The 21,622-nt window shown below is 44.4% G+C and overlaps 1 protein-coding gene and 1 long non-coding RNA gene across 2 annotated transcripts in view; one reads left to right on the forward strand and one right to left on the reverse strand.

Moving 5' to 3' along the window:
- Positions 1 to 1,086: 1,086 nt before the first annotated feature.
- Positions 1,087 to 2,373, reverse strand: LOC142818623 (uncharacterized). Its single transcript, XR_012896179.2, has 2 exons — positions 2,232 to 2,373; positions 1,087 to 1,290 (listed from the first exon to the last, which is right to left on the reverse strand). It is a non-coding gene; the product is annotated as an uncharacterized LOC142818623 (long non-coding RNA).
- The window catches only part of EIF3B (eukaryotic translation initiation factor 3 subunit B), a 37,759-nt gene continuing 17,395 nt past the window's right edge, over positions 1,259 to 21,622 (forward strand). Inside the window, exons 1-9 of the mRNA XM_006112944.5 lie at positions 1,259 to 1,920; positions 9,897 to 10,089; positions 11,127 to 11,246; positions 11,655 to 11,712; positions 12,152 to 12,280; positions 18,439 to 18,596; positions 19,890 to 20,021; positions 20,127 to 20,193; positions 20,884 to 20,930. Of these exons, the coding sequence (XP_006113006.3) occupies positions 1,413 to 1,920; positions 9,897 to 10,089; positions 11,127 to 11,246; positions 11,655 to 11,712; positions 12,152 to 12,280; positions 18,439 to 18,596; positions 19,890 to 20,021; positions 20,127 to 20,193; positions 20,884 to 20,930 (1,412 nt within the window). The 5' untranslated portion in view covers positions 1,259 to 1,412. The remainder of the gene's footprint in view (positions 1,921 to 9,896; positions 10,090 to 11,126; positions 11,247 to 11,654; positions 11,713 to 12,151; positions 12,281 to 18,438; positions 18,597 to 19,889; positions 20,022 to 20,126; positions 20,194 to 20,883; positions 20,931 to 21,622) is intronic.

Here is a 21,622-nt window from a genome sequence, read left to right on the forward strand (position 1 = left end):
CTCCTTGTTTTTGCTGAAATGACAGAGAGCTCTGTATCCCATGTCTTTTGCTTCTGATGAGACAGTAACTCCCCACATCTCAATACTCAGGGCCATCCATGTAGGGATCCACTGGACTTGGGGCCCTTACATGAATGAATGGCTCATCATTAGAGCCCTGTGCAGATACAAAATTTATACCTGCATCTGCAAAAATATCTGCACAGACATCTGTGGGTGTGGATACCCACAGATATAAAGTGACTAGCTGCAAACTTGTAGGGTTCTAGATACAAACTTTGTATGTGTATTCATAGCCATACCTGCAAAAATGAACAGTGGCTATGGATACAAATACAAAGTAGGTATCTGCCAGTTTGCAGGACTCTACTCATTATCTCATACCTTATGCCTTTAGGCTGTGGCCAGCCTTTAGGTGGTGCCCCAAACTTAATTGCTCTGTATCCCTGACCGTAAGAGCCTCTTTCAGGTGTGACACTGGGAGGAGCTGGCTTCCTGGAGGTGAGCAGCTCTGCACACAATTTTCTAGGGCCTTTGCTCCAGACAGAAAACAGGGCTTCATCATATCCCTGCCACACCAGAATAACACTGGGAAAGCTCATGATACTATATACGTGTCTAGAGAGAGTGCGTGTCTCTAAGGTGCCACATTTAATTGGGACAGGTCCTGCATTGGGCCGGGGGCTGGACTCGATGATCTCCTGAGGTCTCTTCCAGCCCTGTGATTCCATGACACAGGACGGCTGCCACACGTGCCTATTCCCAGCGCCTGGAACCTCCATGCGAAGTGCTCTTCCGATCACGTGAAGGCTAGCGATGATGTGGCGGCTCTTCTTGGACCGTACCATCCTTAACATGACCCCATCTAATTGGGGGTTCAAATATTCTCTCCGGTTTTTGCTCTGCGTCGCCTCTGCAGCAATAGCGCCTCACGACCAATCGTTACCCTCCCTTCGATTGACGTTAGTAGCGTCCATAAGTTGGACAAGTCCATTACACCACATTTGTAGGGGTACTAGGGCTATATTGTCTCCTCATTTTACCGTTTTCTCACTTCGACTTCATTGTTTTAAACACACTCATGTATCCTATACACAGGGCGCATTTTATTTTTAATCTGTACAAAGAAGTGTATTTGGTATCCCTCCCTTTTCACCGTCCAAGATGGTTCAGACAGATCTCACGTAGGGCTGCAGACGAGGGCCGCCATGTTGGACTAAACCAACCTTGTGTATGAAATAGGGAGAATGGGGCTTGATGGGAGATAGAGATTGAAGTCGCCCTCAGGCTCTGTGGGAAGCAGGACAGAGAAGAGACCCGGGTGATTGTCGCGCGTGTGGCCAGAGGAAAGCAGCGGGTGAAAAGCCACCCCCCCCACGCACACGCGAGGAGTTGGTGTGTTCCGCTTCGCCATGCCCGCCGGGTCTCGCGCACATGGCCTAGGAGTAGGAGACTCCCCTCCCCCCTGCCTTTCCCCGGAGAGTCCGACTGAGCGCGGCCGGCCCAGCAGCGACCCCCTCCCCATGCAGGAGACGGAGGAGAGTCAGGCGGCCGCGGCCGGAGCCGAGGGGTCCGGGGACGAGCCCGAGCTGCCGGACGGGCCCCTCCAGCGGGAGGAAGAGGCCTCGCCGCCGCCCGGCTCTCAGGCGGAGCAGCCGGCGCCGCCATCGCCCACTTCCCCGGAGACGCCGCCATCGCCCGCTTCGCAGGGGGAGACGCCGCCATCGCCCGCTTCGGAGGAGGAGGAGGAGCCCCCCGCTGCCGAGGAGGCCGCCAGCCAGGAGGAGCCGCCCGGCCGCCAGACCCCCGAGGAGAAGGCGGAGGCCGAGGAGCGGGAGGGGGCCGAGTCGGCGGAGGAGCCCGAGGACGACATCTCCTTCAGCGACCCGGAGGATTTCGAGGACGACATCAGCGAGGAAGGTGCGGAGGCCGAGGCTGCGTGGCTGGGCCGCCGGGGCCTAGGCCTGGTCAGGCGGGGCGGGAAGGGGCGAGCGGCAGGGACCACAGGCCTGTGGAGCCCTCAGAGACCGGCGTGCTCGCCTGGCCTGAGGGGGCGTAAAGTCCGCAGACGGGGCCCTGGACGCTCCGTTCTCCCCGGCGCCGCGTGAGGGAGGCGGGCGCCCGTGCCCTGCCTGAAGTCGCGGCACTGATGGGAGTGGCGGCCTGATGGGAGTCTCTAGGCCCGGCTCGCCGAGCTGTGCTCCTGCCGAGAAGAGCATGGAGCCGCGTACCGTGGTCCCCTTGCTGACTAGTCGCGGAGGCGCGTGTCTTCCAGACTCCCCCAGTGCTAGGCGGTGCCATCCCGCTGGGCTGCAGCTGGTCCGGTGACACCGGAGGGAGGGGGGACAGCTGGAGCCGGTGCTCACCCAAGCCTCTCTGTGACCTGCTGCGTGGCGTGAGCTGGATGTATGTGATGTTTCTGTTACAGCAGCATGTTCAAAATCTCTTTCAGGATAGGGTCACTTTGTTATACTTACAAATGCACAGTGGGGATAGTGTGTCTGCCTTGAAAGGCTCACGGTGTTAGCTTCTGTGCATGTGTGAGCAGTAGAGATCCCTCTTCTGTATTAGCATTTGTAAAGTATACTTAAATTAAAACTTAAGAATCAACAAGAGACCTATAGCACCTTAAAGACTAACAGATGTGTTTGGGCAGAAGCTTTTGTGGGTTTAAAAACATGGGGGGAAAAACTTGTTGTCTTTAAGGTGCCACAGGACTCTTGATTGTTTTTGCAGATAGACTAACATGGCTATCCCTCTGATATTAAAACGCTACTCTTAAGTTATAATATAAAATCTATTAAACCAAATCTCTGAAGTACCTTTCATGTTAATGTACCTTAAAGTACAGAGTAAACTTAATTGCCTTTTATTTTTAAACCCACTAACATTGTTAGTATCTGCATATTTGCCGGCCCAGGACAATGAAATAACTCACATGCTCGTTTCTTATCCTATACTTATTTTAGATCAGTGGTCACCAACCAGTAGATCAGGATCTACCAGTAGATCTTGGAGCCTCTGACAGGTGATCCTGACAGGTTTGGCTGGGAGGCTATCAAGTGCCTGTGTTCCAGTTGCCCCTCCCTGCACTATCCTGCTGCTCTTGCTCAGAACTGCCCCTCGGAGCCTCCTGCTTGTTCAGAGTGGGGGAGACAGAGGCAGAGGGGCATTGATGTCACTCTGACCCCATCCCCTGTACCGCATCTTCACAGAGTAAGGAGGGTGGTGCTTTGGTGAAGGGGTGGAGTAGGTATTTGGGTTTGAGGTAGATCTTGGACTGACTTAAATTCAAAAAGTGATCTTGTGCTTAAAAAGGTTGGAGACCACTGTTTTACATTATCTGGCAGAGGGATTTTTAAACTAGCCTGTCAAAAACCAGTGATTGGTGGATCTTTCAAGGGTCTACAGAGTGGAAAAAAAATTTAAACAGTAGGGAGAGTAAAGAAGGTTAGCGGGTAGGTAGGTAGGATCAGTGTGAGTGGGTAGGATTGCTTTTATGAGGGTTATGATCTTCAGTTATTGTATTCTGAAGAGCTTTTTGTTTAATATTAGTGAATCCAAGCTACGAGGCTACATGAAGAATGTAATTAGCTGCCATCACGTGTAACTATCTAAAGATGACTGGCATTTGTTGTGTTGAGTTGAATTTTGATTTGTTTCTTGAATCACAACTATTTTACTATAGTGGAGCGGTTCTCAAACTTGGAGTCAGGACCCCATTATTGGGGTCTCCAGAATTATTTTAGACTAGTTAGAATGTGAGGCTGAAGCCTAAGACTGAGCCCCACCATATGGGGCCAAACCCCAAGGGTGTCAGCTGTGGGTGGTGAGGTTCAACTTACAGCTCCAGGACCCCTGCCTAGGACTGAGGACCTTGAGTTTTGGCTTGTCCCGCAGACTAGGCAGTGGGGCTTGTGCTTTGGCCCCATCCCTTCTGAGGGCAGTGGGGCTCGGGCAGGCTCAGGCTTTGGTGCCTGCTCCTAGAGTCATGTAATGTTTGTTGTCAGAAAGGGATCACGGTGCAGTGAAGTTTGAGGTTCCCTGCTATTTAACCCAGTAAGATTGCACACAAGGGATGTAAGCGACTAGTTGACTATCCGATAAACAAAAGCTTATTGGATAGTCAGCTAGTGCCTTGTCTAGTCACTTCCCCCTTACTTGCTGCCCCTGTCAGAGTGGGGATCAGGAGCTGGTGGCTGGGGAGCTTAAAAGCCGGTTCCCCCCCCAGCACCATCTCCTCAGAGGACTGGGGAGGCAGGGAAGTAGCGGAGATCAGGCATGAGCCAGCAGACACTGGGCCTGGTTCCCAGGTCCCCCACTGCCCCACTGCTCTTCAGCCTTTTAAATGTATTAAGAGCCACCAGGTCTTCAACTAGTTTATTAAACTAAATTTAACATCCCTGTTGCACATAGTAGAATCTTGGTCATGTAAGCAATGTTGTGTTGTACCAGTATTTACAGTTTTGTAGGCTTTTGTAATGTCTAAGTGCAGTGTCAGAAACAGGGCTTGCCGAACCGTGGCGCCAGCCATGCTGTCCGGCAATCTGCATGTGCAGATTGCCTGAACCCGGCTATTCCGGGTTCCAATCTGCTCACCCGTGGCGAGTAAATTATATAATTTGTCAAGCCCTGGTCAGAAAAATCTGATCTTTAAAACCTGACTTGCACATTAATTGAATAAGAAAATCAGTTATTTCCACTAATAAACTATATATGTACTGAGTGTGTTGTGGGGCGGGGAGGGTGGGTGGGGGTGTGTGTGTGTGTGTGTGTGTGTGTGTGTGTGTGTGTGTGTACGCGCGCGCAGCTAAATGGTACAAAAAATGGTTTAGAGAAACTTATTTGTATTTCCCTAAACTTGTGCAGTGGTTAAAGGAGGCATGACAAAGTGCTTGGTCAGATCCTCCATCTTGGAACAAGCCCTTTTAGGTATGTCTGCATTGGAATTGGACAACTGTGGCTGGCCAATGCTGGCTCACTTGGGCTCAGGAGGCTGTTTAATTTAGGTGTAGACATTTGGGCTGGAGTCTGAGCTCTGTTACCCTGCAAGGTGGTTAAACAGCCCCTTGGTGCTTAGCCCAAGCTCTGTGAGCCCAAGCAAGCTGCTGTGAGCTTTTAATTGCAGAGTATACCTAGCCTTTGTGTCTGTGCTGAGTTTGAAATAACTGTTAATTTTTTTATCTTCATTCCATTCCAGAACTAGGTAGACTCTCCATTCTCACTTTATTGTTAAATTAGGAAGTAATATGTCCATGGAAGTAATTGAACTATGAATAATGTGTTTGTGAAAAGCCATTGGAAAAGTTGGAGGCTTTTCTGTAATAACTTTAGTGCACACTCTCTCTCTTCCCCTTCTTCCCCACCCCCCACCCCGCCTGCACTCTAACCTACTGACCTTTGCTGATGGTGACTGTGCTGGTCAGTTAATGCCTTTTACTTTGCAATGAACCAAATCCTCTATATCAAATATCAGGGGGGCAGGGGCACATCAGGAAACCATAGCAGCTTCCTAATGTCTGCATGCCTTCCTTATTTGAAGTTGGATGGTAGTGGTCTCCAAGATAATATCTGCTGGTTGATCATACCTGGAGCACAGCATGCTCTGGCCACACCCTTTCTGCCTCTGATATGACTGACTACAGTGGAGTCCCATGCCAGAGCTAATGCTAGCTAAGAGCAGCATAATGAGAACCTGGTCTGGTATGTCTTCCCTTCAGCACAATTCTAATTTAAGCTGGATAAAGTTGTTTATATATGCATATGCAAGTCAGTGGTTCTGACTATAAACATGTCTTGCATTTCTTCTCAGTGGAGTTTCTCTTTTCACTTCTTGTTGGGAAATGCTTCCATTTCAATTTTTATTATTTTTATATAGAGAGAGATGTGAAAGTGTAACCATGTACACAGTAAGGCTGTAATAATGTAGTTGATTAACCAATAGGCAAAAGCTTATAGGTGAATGCTATAGACTACACGCATTTTCTCCCCCCCCCCCCCAGCTAATTTTTTAGCAGGCTGGCCAGCAGCATAACTCATTTCTGACTCATACCAGGTCTGGGACCTACCCTTGCTGTGGCTCTGTATTTAAAGCGTATTAGGAGCCTGGCACAGTTCCAGCTCAGGCCAGGTCTGGAAATTCAGAACATCTCTACCCCTGGACAGAGGTTGCTGCCATCCTGGGGTGACAGGCAGCTGGTCTGTGAGGGGAACTGATACAGACGCAGCAGTGTGGAGTGGCAGGGAGTTCCTTGGAAGTGGAGCATGCTGGCTGCTAGCCCCACCCCCAGGGACTATAGAATAGTCAAGTAACTGATAAGAATTCATGCAGTTACTCGACTTTTCTCTTAACCCACTATCTAACATCCCTAGACTTAACAAGCAATTGAATTAAAAATAACACGAGGCCTAATTTTCTGTTTGGTCGAGGTTGAGTAATAATGTATCAGTGCCAGGAATTTCCCAACACTGTGGTCTTTTCTTTTCCCTTCTTTCTCTTCTGAGTAAATAATTCAAAAATTCTGATCACATCAGTTACTAGACAACTGACAAAAACAGGTGGTGAAAGGTGTATATACACACTTATAAGATGTTGTAACGTTTTTCTGATATTTTACATGTTTTCATGGTGCTTATTAAATTTTCCTGACTGAGAATGCTGCCTACGCAGTCTGACTCTCCAGACTGCATCTTAGGATTGCATTTTAAAAGTTGAGACTATTTCTTTTCTGTGTGAGCATCTATACAGCCCTTCTGTTATTTCGAAATAAATTCAAAATAACAGACGGCTTATTCCAAAATCTGTAAACCTCATTCTATGAGGAATAACACCTATTCCAAAATAGCTATTTTGAAGTCAGACACTCCACTGCTGCTATTTCAAAATAGCCCCTCACCAGGCCCATTCTAAGTTATTCTTCCCCAGTGCCTCAGGGAAGCCTGCCTCAGACTAATTTTGAGGCTTCACTGCAGTGTAGACGTTATTTCAAAATCAGCTATTTCAGAATAAGCATGCAGTGTAGATGTACCCTAAATGAACTTTTGTTTTTTGCAATGATTCTCTCCCCCCCCACTTTTTTTTAAATGTACAAGCATAAATTGATTTCAGATAATCATTTGAGTATCTAAAGGAACTAGGGCTAACAGAATTATTTCTGCTTTGCAGTTGTCCCCGGATCTTCTTTTCTGCCCCTATTAACATTTTCATCAATATACTTTCTTTTCCAGTCAGGTGGTTAGATAGCAGTATAACTAGAAGCCTTGGTAAAACTGAAGAAGATATATTTCAGTATTATACAGGTTGGACCTCCCTCATCCAGCACCCTCGGGACAACGAGAGAATTTGCTGAACCAGGGGAGATCAACTCCTAGTCCTGCTGCCAGCCACCTGTCCTTGCACTGCTGATAATTCATGTGTTTCTTCAAACAATGCTGCAGATCTGATCACTAAAACATCTTAATTTACACCTCAGTACAGCATTTTACTACATCTAAGAGTATATTTTTTGTCTTTTTTTTTTAAATAACAATCATTTTAGGAAATAGTACATAATACAGTACATTAGGAATGGTAAGAACTAAATCTCTCACACACAGAGTAGAATTTATATTTTATTAAACTAAATCTTAAATGTTTCACATTTGCAATGGCAGTCTCCTGAGTTGCTGTCTGATGACTGTCTGTAAATTTTTTCCCCAAATTTTATTAATTCCAACAGATAAGTCCTCAGAACACTGAATGTACGGTGTCCTTAAAACTTCATTTAGGTCTCATCTTTCCCACTCCCATTGTCATTTTGATGCAGATCTGATTCCAACTTGATCAAAAAAACTAAGACTGATTGTGCTTAGTGTGCACTTAATTTGGGAATAAGCCCCATTGAGAACAAGTATAGGATGGGCTTCCTTTGGGAAAGCTGAGTTATGCTGAAATAAAATAGGGAATTGACTTATGGCATCACTATTATGGTCTGTGACCACGATGTTCCAAAATAAGAAGCATGTATTATATAATATAAAATAAGAAAATGACACTCATTGGCAACTGGCAACCATAGATTTCTCTTTACTGCAGCTTTCTGTACTATATGCATGGGTTATTCGAAACCTAGTTTACTAATTATACAGGCCCCTGAACTCCCTTCCCTGCATGGGGGAGGCCACAGTGGGGCCAGCTTTTCCCACCTGCAATCTCTTCCCTGCATAGGCTGGTCACATATTGCCAGCAGTGTCCCCATAACAGTTAAGGAGGCATTGGGGGAAGAGGGGAATCCCTTGCAGTAGTGGGAGAAAAGGGAAACCCCCTTGCCTGTAAGGGGTGCCTTTAGGGAGGAAGGGGTGGCCACAGCTGGGCAAGCCCCAGAACCCCAGCGTGGGGAGCTGGGAAAAGTAATGAAGGAATGGCTTCTTTTTGGTGCTTCTCACTTTTGTGCAGCCCCCGAGTTAGTGGCGCCCAATCCAAAAAAGGTTCCTCACCCCTGACACAGACATGGAGAGAGTCTTGATGAATGAAGCATTGCATTGTTCTTCAGACATATCCACATCTTCAGCCATAATAGTTTCTCCCCACAAACAGTTTTCCTTATGATGTTTCATTCTTGCAGCTAGACCAGGCATGTCCAAAGTCCGGTCCGCGGGCCAATTGCGGCCCGTGTTCCGGTTTAATACGGCCTCACAGGTAATTTGGCAATATCTATCTTTTATGGCCCCCAACGAATCCATATGTATTGAGATGAATACATTGTAAAATCTCCGTTAATGTCAGTTGGTCTAAATCAGTTATAAATATATTTGGACACAACATGTATACTTGGTGTTATGTTCCTGTTCATATTTTTTGAACTTAAAAGTTGACAGACAACCTTTATTACCAATAATATGTAATGTACTTTACAATGTTCCTGACATATATTTCAGCTTCCTGGATTTTTTTTTTCATCTGGCCTTCAGATATGAAAGGCAGAGTGATTTAACACCTGTTTAGATTTGTCATCCATGTGACGAAATGAAAAGTATGCCGTTTGCAATAAACTTTGCATAAAATAGTTAATTTGCATTTAATTTTAATGGTTCAAAGAATGTCAGGCAAAATGGTCGGCCCTCACGCATGTTCACTTCATCAAATCTGGCCCTCTTTGAAAAAAGTTTGGACACCCCTGAGCTAGACCCTGCATCAGCTTCTTGCACTGCTTACACTTGACATGTTTTCCTTTTTTTTATTCGGGGAACAAATGTCCTCAGCATTTAAGTTGCCATATGCTTAAAGTGGCTTAATACATTTCCCTTGCTCTTCCAAAAAGTGAAGGTGTTCTAATTAAAGGCTTACAATGAGTATGACTTCCCACCATAATTGCAATGATGCTACAACATACAGAGCTTCCCATGGAGAATCATGCCAGGCTTTTTTGATGTGGGAGGCAGAGCGATGTTAAAATTCTTTGTCAGCAGATAGTTCAGTGGGTTTGTAGATAACTCATGTAGTTACTTGCTCATCCATGAGCAATTTCGGGGACTTGTAGTAAGTTTTAACACCTAGTTGTAGGCTGCAGAGGTTTCACATGTCTTTTAATGTAAAATGTTGACGTGTTTCTTACAGAAATAGACAATGGAACACATCAGGCTGGCTTGTCATTTGTGATCTTCAGGAAACTGTGCCCTATAGCAAGCATGCCCTAGTAGATGCCAACTGTGTTAAAAGTGGGGGGTTGGGGGGAAATACATTTTGGTCACATTTTCGTAAACTCAGTCAAGCTCAATGTTCCATACATCTTTCATTTGCACTCAATTTTTTACAGGTATTTAAGAGGAGTGTTGGTAACTAGCTGTTGAATTTTCCTTTCCTCACTTTCCCATTAACTCAGGAGACTGGTTTTGAGTTCCCCTCTTTCTCTTTGCAGAATTACTTGGTGATGTGCTAAAAGACCAGCCACAGGAGGCAGATGGAATTGATTCAGTAATTGTAGTGGATAATGTTCCCCAAGTTGGACCAGACCGTCTTGAGAAACTGAAGAATGTTATTCACAAAATCTTTTCCAAGTTTGGGAAAATTACCAATGAATTTTACCCAGAAGAAGATGGGAAGACAAAAGGGTGGGTAATGAGAGCTCATGCTGGAAATGGGATTGAAACATTGTTCAGGTTAATCCTTTGCGTGCTAATAGATGTTTGTGAGCTAAAATTCTGATATGCAAGTAGCAGAATGAGAGGTACCTTGAGAGCGCATGCCAGTGATACAGACACACAATCCTTAGGCCGCTGAAGGGCTTTATTGTTTCCTAGACTCTAGCTGTACAGGGGAATAGTTATCGTGTTGAACAAATGTGTAACAAATACCTTGGGCTTGGAAGCAGGAAATTAGACTTTTTTTTTAGTAGTAGTACTGAGTTACTTTCTCCTCTGATTATCACTATCCCAGTTATCAGGTGAATGAAACTGTTAAGGTGGCTGGGGAGCAGCATATTTCTCTTTGGGGTTGGGATGGAGACTTTATGCAGCAGATCGGAGAATGTTCAAACCAAATAACTTTTATGAAATTGTTCAGTATATGTTCCTGGAGTTTTAGAGAGACACTAATTCCTGTGGGCCAGAAGGCTTTCAGCTCAGAGTAAATTTTACAAAACAAACCCAGGTCCCTTAAATAATTTTCTGCAGCACATTAGTAGGTCCTATGTCCACTGTACTATGAAATTTGGCTTAAAGTTACGGACTTGACTCCATTTGGAGGGAAGGAACTTGATTATAATTTGGCTTAAGTGAAGAGTAGTAGTTGGGTTTTGAGGGCCCAAAACACGTGAATGAGAAGTGTGGTGGTGTGTTTTTTTTTCTTTTGTGTTTTGTTCGCTTTTCAGATGTCCTGCCATTCTGTTGGGAAGAACTTCTTGCCCATTCACATAATAGCTCTTATTGCATTTCTGCTTTGTTTGAACATGTCTTGATAATCTATTCTGTCCAGTTTCAGGAGGGCAAAATAAAAACTTCCCAAATCATATATGTATGGTTAAGAAAAATACCTACTCAAGCTTGAAGTGGCATTGTGTACCAGCCTTTCAGTTCATTCAGCATTAGACACAGTGGGTAACTATAGGCAGGTTGCTATAAGGTAATGGCATTTATCTAATTTATCTTAGATATATTTTCCTGGAGTATATGTCCCCAGCACATGCAGTTGATGCCGTGAAAAATGCAGATGGCTACAAGTTGGACAAGCAGCACACTTTCAGAGTCAACCTTTTCACAGACTTTGACAAGTGAGTGCAGCTATCATGTTCTCTCTTCTTTATTCCTAAAGGCAATGTTATAGTCTATTTCTGATTAGGGATGTAAGCGGCTAAGAGGCAGCAAGGGGAGAGGGCAGGCTTAAAAGCGGGTTCTCCCTCTTCCCCTCCCTCCCCCCCAGCACTGTTTCAGCAGGGTGAAGGGGAGGCAGAAGCTTTAGGACTGCTGGGCCTCTGCCTTTGAAATGTACAAGAGCCATGGGCAGCTATTGTGCATTTCAAAGGGAGAGATGCAGCAGGATAGGGAGCGCCCCCCCCCCTTTCTACTAATCAATGGAAATTGTATCAACTACTCGATTATTTGATTAGTAGAAATGTAACATTCCTATTTCTAATCACAGGCATCTGCAATATATGTAACTGATCAAATCATTCTTTTAGATATATGACAATCAGTGAAGAATGGGACATCCCAGAGAAACAACCATTTAAAGACTTGGTAAGTTTTTTGTTTTTGTTTTTTAAAGAAAGATGAAAGGGGTCTGTTTTTCAAAGCTTTGAATTAAAATATCCAACTGATTATTCTGAAACTACTTATTACTGTGACATTCATACAAAATTACAGAACAAAACTATATTGCTTTTATAGTGACAACTGCTACTGTTTAAGAATTGTAATCTTCACAATCATGAGAAGGTGCAGCTCTTCCAAAAAACTTGCCATAGCTCTTTGGGCAAAGAGGGAAATGAGGTCCTGATGTTTCAAATTGTTAATGTGGGTTTCCAATGTTTAGGCCAAAATAACTAGAGAATTAAATTGCTGAAAGCCATAGTTAAATAATTTTTATCATCATGTGCTCAGAAGTAGCATCCTACATAACGAATATGGTATTTTTGGAAATATGCTGCTTTACCTCCTGACTTTCTTTTTCTTTTAGGGTAATCTTTGTTACTGGTTGGAGGACCCAGACTGTAGGGATCAATACAGTGTAATCTTTGAGTCAGGAGATCGAACTTGCATCTATTGGAATGATGCGAAGGAACCAGTCGCAATTGAAGAAAGACCAGTAAGTGCCCCTCAAAGAATTGCTGCATATTCCAAATGAAATATTGTAATTAATCCTCTGAAAAAATAGTGAACTCAGGAAACGGGGGGGAATAGTGAGATGAAGATCTTGTTCAATTGTTGTGGGCCGAGAGAGGGAGACGGGGGGCAGGGGCCAGGGGGGGCAGCCAGTGCCCTCTGGACCCCACTCCCGAGAAGCCACCTGCCATCATGTGCTGCTGCCTCTTGTGTCAGAGGCAGCAATGCAGGGTGGCAGGCCGAGCTGGTCTCTGAGGCGAGCTGATTTTAAAAACCTGTTCTGCACAGACTGGCTCCTGCCTGCTCCCTCTGTCCACAGGGGGCCAAGCTCCTCACGGACAGACGCTGCACTGGTATCCCACAGAGCAGCCTCTGTCCCGGCGAGTCTGGGTCCACCACAGACAGAAGCTACTCTGTGACAGCCTCCCCTGCCCCTCCTCCCCACTGCTGCCTCTGACAGCACTGGGAGAGAGGGGAGAAACAGGTGGCTCGCATGAGCCAATACGCACAGGAACCAGCTTTTAAGCCTGCTCTCGTTGTGTGCTGGCTCCCGCCTGCTCCCTCGCCCTCCGTGCTGCTGCCTTTCTATCGGAGGCAGCAGCACAGGAGTGTGAGGGAGAAGGCAGTTCCATGGGATGTGATAGAGGCAGCAAGGGGGGGAAATGTGGGTTGGATGACTGGAAAGGAAATAAAGTTTAATATGACCTCAGTTGGTCTATTGGCTCTGTTATATTGCTGTGATTCTCAATTAGCCTCCCCATCTGTAGATTAGGAATAATACCCCGACTAAGATGTTTGGATAAAAAACCTTGAAGTGCAAAGTCAGAATTTGAGAGGTCTCTGCTTCTCAGTGGTGAATGGGTGTTTATTGTTGTCAGATGGATGCTACTCCTTAGCTCCACTGTGTCTGTTGCGAGAAGCAGCACTGAAGATTTGTGGTAGGCTGCTTGCTGGAGGGAGTCCTGAGACAGTCCCATCACGAGTAGCTCAATATGTCATCTGCTCTAGAGCCCAAGGAAGATGACAGTCAACAAGAATATCTGGTGCTAAAGAGCTCTTTTCTTGTGGTTAGGGGAAGGCAATAATAGGGAGAAAATTGATGTGGGATTTCAAATTAGCAGATGCTTGTTAGCCAAGGTTCATATAAAAAATGCCCTTTTCCCTCACTCTAGTAAGGTTCAGGAAATGTCATCTTAGGAAGATTAGAACATACCCTTCCCAGTAGTCAGAGAACATTTGGCATGCTGTGCTACTGAGAAGTTCTGGACACTGCTGAAGTTGTCCCTTCACCATCCACTTCTGGCTCATTCTTCTTCTGGTTAATGAGTGTTTGGAACCTGAAGTGTTTTTTTTTTTTTTTTTTTTTTTTCAAAGCATTTTTCATGAAATAAGAAATGTATTCCGATCATGTTTAAGCTTGTGGAAATGTGGTTGGTGGATTACTTTTGCCGTTACCTTGCTAAAATGTTCATTTAAGTGGACTTGTGGAGGGTGTTGTAGCCCAGGTTTAAGAATATGACTTGGGGTAAAGCTCATCAATCTGACCAGAAAGTTTCTAGGTTTGTGCTCCACCCCAATCAGAGGTTAAGAGTTGTAGAGCTCTGTCTGAAGGCATGTCTCCGGAACTGCAGCAATCACACTTACCCTGTGGGTGGTACCAAAATAAAGTAATTTTTATTACGATCGGTATTAAGATTACAGACAATTCAAAGCCCATGGCGATACTTGCATAAATGGATTCAGTCTCCCTGGGTGGTAACATGAGCCTGATTATACAAAGTACAGTAAACTTGTGATAATCCGGCACCTTTAGGACCCAGGGGGTGCCGGATTATCAGATATGCCGGACTATCAGAAGGGAGGGCTATGAGGGGGCTGGGGTGGGGAGGGGAGGATGCCACCCCAGACCCCTCATAGTCCCCCTTCCAATAGTCCGGCTCTGCCCCAGGTGTCCCCGATTCAGCCGCTGCTGGTCAGTTTCAGCAGCGGCTGAATCGGGGGCGCCTGCGGCAGAGTGGCTGGGGTGCTGCCGGGTTGGTCCAGTAGTGCCGTCCCTCGACGCTGCAGGACCAACCCAGCAGCACTCCGGCTGCTCTGCTCCAGGTGTCCCCAAGAGCAGCTGGGGTGCTGCTGGGTTGGTCCCGCAGCCCCGAGGGGCAGCGCTATGGGACCAACCCGGCAGCACCCCAGCTGTTCTGCCCCCAGCTTCCCTGATTCAGCTGCTGGTCAGTTTCAGCAGCGGCTGAATCGGGGAAGCCTGGCGCAGAGCAGCTCCAATTGTCCAGCTGCCCCGAGCACTTCGGGGTTCCTGATGGTGCCGGACCATCAGGAGTGCTGGAGCATTGGATGCCAGACCAATGGAGTTTTACTGCATACTGCTGCTGTTACCAAGTATAATATAATACTCACATTCACCCTCCTGGAGACCTTAAGGAGTGAGAGGACCAGCCTCCCTCCACTGGTGGAACACGGAGTGTGGTGAAAGACTGTGATAGCAGAAGAAACTTAGAAAAGGGTACTGCAGTAGACTTCCGATAATCTGGCACCCTTGGGACCCAGGTGGTGCCGGATTATCAGAAATGCCGGACTATCAGGAGGTACTCTGGCAGGGGCGGGTCTCGTTGGAGGGGAAGCGGGGGAGGGGGCGGGGGTGTGCCAAACCCTCCCTCCTGCTGCAGGGAGGCAGAGCCTGCGAGCGGTGGAAGAGGAGAGGCGGTGACAGGCAGGCAGCCGCATTCAGGACATTCTGGTCAGTTACAGTCACTCCGGCTGGATCCACAGCCGACACACAGTTAATGTAACTTTCCTCTCTACTGCGGGGGGGGGGGCGGGCGGCGGTGGGAACAGGTAGATCCGCAGGTGACAGGCTGCTGCTGAAACTCACAAGAGATCATCTCCCCTCCCTGTCCCTGCTGCTTTGACCAGTAGACCGATAGTCCAGGATCAAAAGATCGAGTGAGCTTTCGCAAAAAAACAGAGGCAGCAGTTGAACCCAGTGAACCGGAAGGCATTGAGTCAGTCTGCCATTAGAATTGTGACCCACTGGAGAGTGCTGTTTTGACTTTTGAATATTTTTGCCCATCAGAGTGTACATAGTGATGGAGTCAAAAGTGAATGAAGGTGCTAGTAGTAGTGGTAAGAAAACTTTAAAAAGGAAGCATATAACCCTGAGACTGAACCAGAAATTAGAAATTATAAAGATGCTAGAAAGAGGCATAAATCGGAACGTGATCATGAGTAAATTTAACGTTGGATCTTCGACAATCTATGACATAAAGAAACAGAAGGATAAATTGCGAGCATTTGTTGCTGAAAGTGAAGCACCTACTAAACGTACTGAGCTACGGCAAACTCTGAAAATGCCTAAGATGGCACAGTTGGATGTAGCTTTAAGTGGTTTAGTGCAAAGCGTTCTGAAGGTAAGCCCATTACTGGGCCAGTGCTCGTAGAAAAAGCAAAATAGTTTCACAGTCAAATTAATATTAGCGAATCATGTGTGTTTTCAGAAGGTTGGTTGCGTAATTTTAAGGATCGGCATGGGATCCGTAAATTAGATATCAGTGGTGAGCAAAAGTCTGCCAATCATGTAGCCACTGAGGAGTATAGTGCTATTTTTGAGCAGTTGGTGGAGGAACACAGGTTGTCACCTTGTCAAATGTACAATGCTGATGAAACTGGGCCCTTACGGCGTTGTTTACCAAACTCTACTCTAGTTGGCGGTGGTGAAAAGGCTGCTCATGGCTTCAAAATGAACAAAGACCACATTACAGTTCTGGTATGCGCAAATGCATCTGGCACGCATAAACTTAAGCTTCTTGTCATAGGGAAGTACAAAAAACCAAGGGCATTTAAAACTCTTACGAGTTTGCCAGTGATTTGAGAGGCACAGGGGAATGCTTGGATGACGTCAGAAATCTTTAAGGACTGTTTTTTTTAATCATTTTGTGCTCGCAGTTAAGGAGAATTTTAGAAAGGAGGGTCTACCGGAGGATAGTAAAGCTGTTCTTTTGCTCGATAACTGTCGAGCACATCCGCCCGCTTCAGAGCTTGTAAGTGGAAATATCTTTGCTACATATTTGCCACCAAACGTGACATCTTTGATCCAACCGATGGATCAAGGTGTGATACAGAACTTTAAGTGTTTCTACAAGGGGACTTTTGTCCAAAAGTTGGTAAACTCAGACTGCAGTGTTTCTGAATTTCAATCTGATTTCAACCTTAAGGACGCTGTGTATGCGGCTGCATTGGCTTGGAAAGACGTGAAGAAGGTTACTGTATGAAAATGTTGGAGGAAACTTTGGCCTAGCATCATGTTTTGTGATGATTCTTCTGATGAAGAGGAATTTTGTGGATTTAATGTTAGGCCTAAGCACATTAGTAACATACAAGAAATAATTGAAAATGTCTCTGAGAAGAATGCTGTTGCAAAGCTCTCAGAAAATGACATTGAACAATGGCTTGCCATGGACAAAGATGAACCAGTTGTAGAAATTTTGAGTGATGCTACGGTCATTGAAAGTGTTTTGAATCCACAAAAACCTCAAGAAGAAGAAGAAGAGGAAGTGATGGAGAGAGCAAAATATACCTGGCAAGAGGCAACTGAATTTATTTCCAAATTTGTAGAATTTGCAGAGTCTTGCAGCCAATATAATGCAGCTGAAGTGATGAACCTTCATATTATTCTGAATAACTTTTATGCTAAGAAGTCACAGTCCTCTAAGCAAGCTGATCTCAGGGATATGTTTGCAAGGGCACAGAAGACAGTTCAGCCTTTTTCTTCACCACCACCACCACCAGAGCCTACTGTTGTTGACACTCCCATAGAAGCAGAGGAGGATATTGAAGAGGGGGATGATAACAGGGATGAAGCAGCACTGGTTTCATCAGATGATGAGTAATTGTTCAGCATGGCAAAATAAAGTTACAGATTTAAGTTTCAGGGGTTTGTTAAAATTTGCATTTTTTAGTGTTTAAGTGAATAATTAACAGACTGTGTATATATATCAGCAGTGTATATATCTGCACACCCCCACCCCACCAACCCCTACTTTCCCCTGCCCCCCCTCCTCCCGGCAGTAGAGAGGAAAGTTACATTAACTGCGTGTCGGCTGTGGATCCAGCCGGAGTGACTGTAACTGACCAGAACGTCCTGAATGCGGCTGCTTTGGCACATCCGCGCCCCCTCCTCCTCCACCTCCTCCCCTTCTCCCACCGACCCCTACCTTCCCCTGTCCCCCCCCCCCCCCCCCCCCTTCCCGGCAGTAGAGAGGAAAATTACATTAACTGCGTGTCGGCTGTGGATCTAGCCGCAGTTAATCAATTGCTCTAACAACTTGAAGCAGCTGCTGGAGCACTTCCGGGTTGCAGTTGGTGCCGGACCATCAGGCGTACCGGACCACTGGATGCCGGACCACCGGAGTATAAAGAAAATAGTTCGAGGAAGAAAAGTCCTGAGGAAGAAAATTCTCCTGCTCAACAATTGCCATGGGGTTTTATAGGCCTTTTTGTATTGCCTTTAGCCAACCTCTCAAAGCCAAAACAGATTTCTTCACCCTGAGATTTTTGTGGGTACACATTTGATTGGACGATTAAATTAGTGCATCCTTTTGAATGTTCATGAAAGATCACTTGATGCCCTCATGGATAAGTTCTCCCAAGGAGGGGGGGGGGGGGATGGGAACTTGTGGTCCAGTACCAAGAAATACCTCAAGTTGCCTACTGCCCTTGTTTTCTTGATTAAACCAGGTTCAGTTTGGGTGGGTTATTGTATTTTGAGACCTTTTTAGATGATACCTACTTGTATCTTGTGAAATAACACCCCGGTCTGCCTGTTTTTTTTGTTTGTTTGTTTGACTTGACCGAACTGGAAACTTTCACACATTATTTAACTATAAATCCTTCCAAAACTCCTAAGATGTATATTTTAACCTTTACTTGTAACCAATCTACATTTCTACTAAAGCCAGCTTCTTACAGGATAGAATCCCTGTAGGCCCTTGTGTTACTTGCTAGAATATGATAGAATAATAAAAGGTTTAGGAAAGTGTATATAGGTTTACAGGCGACAGCGTGAAGCTGCAAACCACACATTTTAAAAGTCTTCTGGGTGTAATTCAGCTCTGATGTACACTTTATCTGCAGCGGTGGACAGAAACTTATGTACGCTGGTCCCCAAAAGGAACCTACCTGGCTACATTCCATCAGAGAGGCATTGCTCTATGGGGAGGAGAGAAGTTCAAGCAGATTCAGAGGTTCAGTCACCAGGGTGTACAGCTTATCGACTTCTCACCTTGTGAAAGGTAAGGTAAAAAAGCAGTTTGAGACCATGCCTTAGGGAATAAACACAAAGCATGTTTATTAGTTTCGGTATCATGGGTTTTCAGCCTTTATTGCTCTGCTCTTTGGAATTGCTGCCTTTAGAGTTAATTTTTTTTTAGAATTGTTTGTGTGGGTCCATGATTGTTTGACATGATTTTTTTATTTAAGTTGGAAAAAGTATTTAAAGAACACAATCCAGAATAATGATCTACAGTATCTAATAATAATAATAATAATCTCCTTGTTTACTTTAGTCAGTTTGTGGAGTACAAGTACCTTAATGCACACACAGATGGTGTCTTTGTACTCGGCCATTGATGCCTATGCATTGAGTTGTGGTCTTTCAGCAGAATGGTCAGTTTATCAGCATCTTCAAGTGTTTTGTTTTATGATGGCTCCATGGAGGTTATTAACCAAATGGTTTTGTGAAAGCTTCACCTCTTAAGTGTAAGCTTCTGTCTTGTGTTTATGAATGGAAAGACTGGCTTGTTGGGAGTAATTAGATTTTAGATTTTTTTTTAATATAGTTGAGAGATGTGTTTGGACTCTCTCTAGGAAAATATGGCAATAAATTCTTCTAATGTTCCTGTCCTGAAAGCTCCTGTCTGGTAAATTCTTGGTTTTTTAGGCCATTGTAGGTTATACTGTGTTGCTCATCCATCATCAGACCTTAATGGTGGTGATTCCCCTTTACAACACCCAGGGTGGAGGGTTTTGTAAGACGGTTGGGCAGCTTTTTAGCCAGAAGAATCTAGAGGCAATTCCATAATTTGGATGCCCAACAACCACCCCTGATACGTCTACAGTTCACTGACGTAATCAGTCTATCCAAATGCTTACACAGCTTCATCCCCTGTAGCTGTTGAAAGAGAAGGGACTCTGTTGTCCTAGCACATCTAGGCGCTCCGTTGCTATGGGGATGTGGAGCCATTTCAGTACCACAATAGAACTGCTGGTTCATGAGGTAGGTGAATAAAGCTCTCTGCTATTCTACTCCTAGAGAGGCTCCTGTGTATTACAAAGGACTGTATAGGTGGATATCTAATACTCAAGCCCTTCCTGAACTTCCTCATTATTTTGTGTAGGAATGGATTGGAGAAAAAAGTTTATATTCTACCTATTCTCCAGTTTTGACTGTGTTCTCTTTGTGCATGCCTCTTAAACTCTGCTTAACTGATTCTTCTCAAAATTAGATAAAACCGCATTTCTGCTGAAATGGTAATTACACCTTATGAAAAATGCAGTTAATCATTTTCTCCCTGTCCTTTTTATAGGTACTTAGTGACCTTCAGCCCTTTAATGGACACACAAGATGACCCTCAGGCTATAATCATATGGGATATCCTAACTGGACAGAAGAAACGAGGGTTCCATTGTGAAAGCTCAGCCCATTGGCCCATTTTTAAGTAGGTTGGGTAACAATAGTAGATGACAAATTACATAACTAGCTGCTTGTTACTAGATAAGTAATGTGATAGATCTGATTTTTGGCCTTACTCTTATTTATTTAGGTGGAGTCACGATGGCAAATTTTTTGCCCGAATGACATCAGATACCCTCAGTATCTATGAAACGCCTGTAAGTGCTCTTTTTATCTTAAAAACAAACAAACAAAAACCCTGCTTTATAATGTCAGGTGTACCTGAAGTGCTTTTGTTTTAAGTGAGTTACTGTTAAAAAAGGATACCTTACACTCCAGTAAATATTTATTAAAGGATGAGAGATCCATCTTGTCTTGTTCTTCCCTTGGGCTTTCAACATCCCCAGTTTTGGGGGTTGGGACAAGGTTCCTTCCCCAGTGGGAAAATTTAACTGAAATGTTGGAAGGAAACCGATAAAGAATTAAGGTGTTCTTAAAGAGCGTAGAAAATATTGCTTTACAATATTGCACTTGTTTAATACTTCCCAACTCTTGTTAACAGATTGCTGCCAAAAAAAAACCCCTAAATCCATTTATTTTAACACTATTGCTTACTGCCCGATTTTTCCAGTATATCCCCTTATGCGTTAGATTATCTTTTATTTGTAAGGTTATGGTGACTGGGTGGATAATGCAAGAATTAGTATTATGGGGATAAGTGAATTGTTTTGTACTTTATATCCAGATAGTGATAAAATGGGGACAATTATTTACCTCCTTAAGAGTGTTAATTTAAAGGGTGTTTTGAGGTGCTTTAATATGATGGAGGCAGGAGGGTATAGCAGTACCTACCTGTAAGTATTTCTAACTTACAAATTCATGATTTTTTTTTTTTTTTCTTTTTCTAGTCTATGGGTTTGCTGGACAAGAAAAGTTTGAAAATCAATGGGATAAAGTGAGCTTATTCATTTGTAAAGAATTCTGCTTTTTTGTTATATTCTTGAGAGATTGTGTGTTAGGATTCTAGTATTGTGGAGTTCAATGCCAAAAGAGATTATTAAATGAACTAGCCTGACTTCCTATATATTAGAAACCATAGCATTTCACCTAATTACCCATATATTGAGGCCAACAGTTTGGTTCTAACTAAAGCATCTCTCTCAGAAATGCATGTAGTCTTGACATGAAGACATCAAAAAGAAAATCCACTTGCCTAGGTGATTAGTTCCAGTAGTAATTGCCCTCACTGTTTTTAAAATAGACCATATATGTGTGTCTTTTTCTAATTTAAACTTTTGGACTGACTGCTGGACATTTGATTCTTAGTTCTTTTTTCACTACATTAAATATTAAGTATTTTCTTACCATTAAAATAATTACACAGTGTTATCAACTTGCCTCTAAAAGATAAGCAGACTGAGCTCTTCCAGTCTTCCTCTGTTCTGGGCAGACAGTACTAAATCTTGTTTCCCAGAACATCATTCTTTCAGATGAGCAATAACTATTTGCACTGAAATATTTTGCATTTGTTTAGTGATTACACAATGAAGAATCAGTATCTAGTCTAGAACCATTTGCTTCCTATATGGTGGTCAGCAGTGAGAATTGTTAACCTGTCTTTTTCCTGGGGAAGACACCTATGTCACT

Source organism: Pelodiscus sinensis, chromosome 15 (assembly GCF_052426305.1).
Source record: "Pelodiscus sinensis isolate ZL-2025 chromosome 15, ASM5242630v1, whole genome shotgun sequence".
In the NCBI taxonomy this organism is placed as follows: Eukaryota; Metazoa; Chordata; order Testudines; family Trionychidae; genus Pelodiscus; species Pelodiscus sinensis.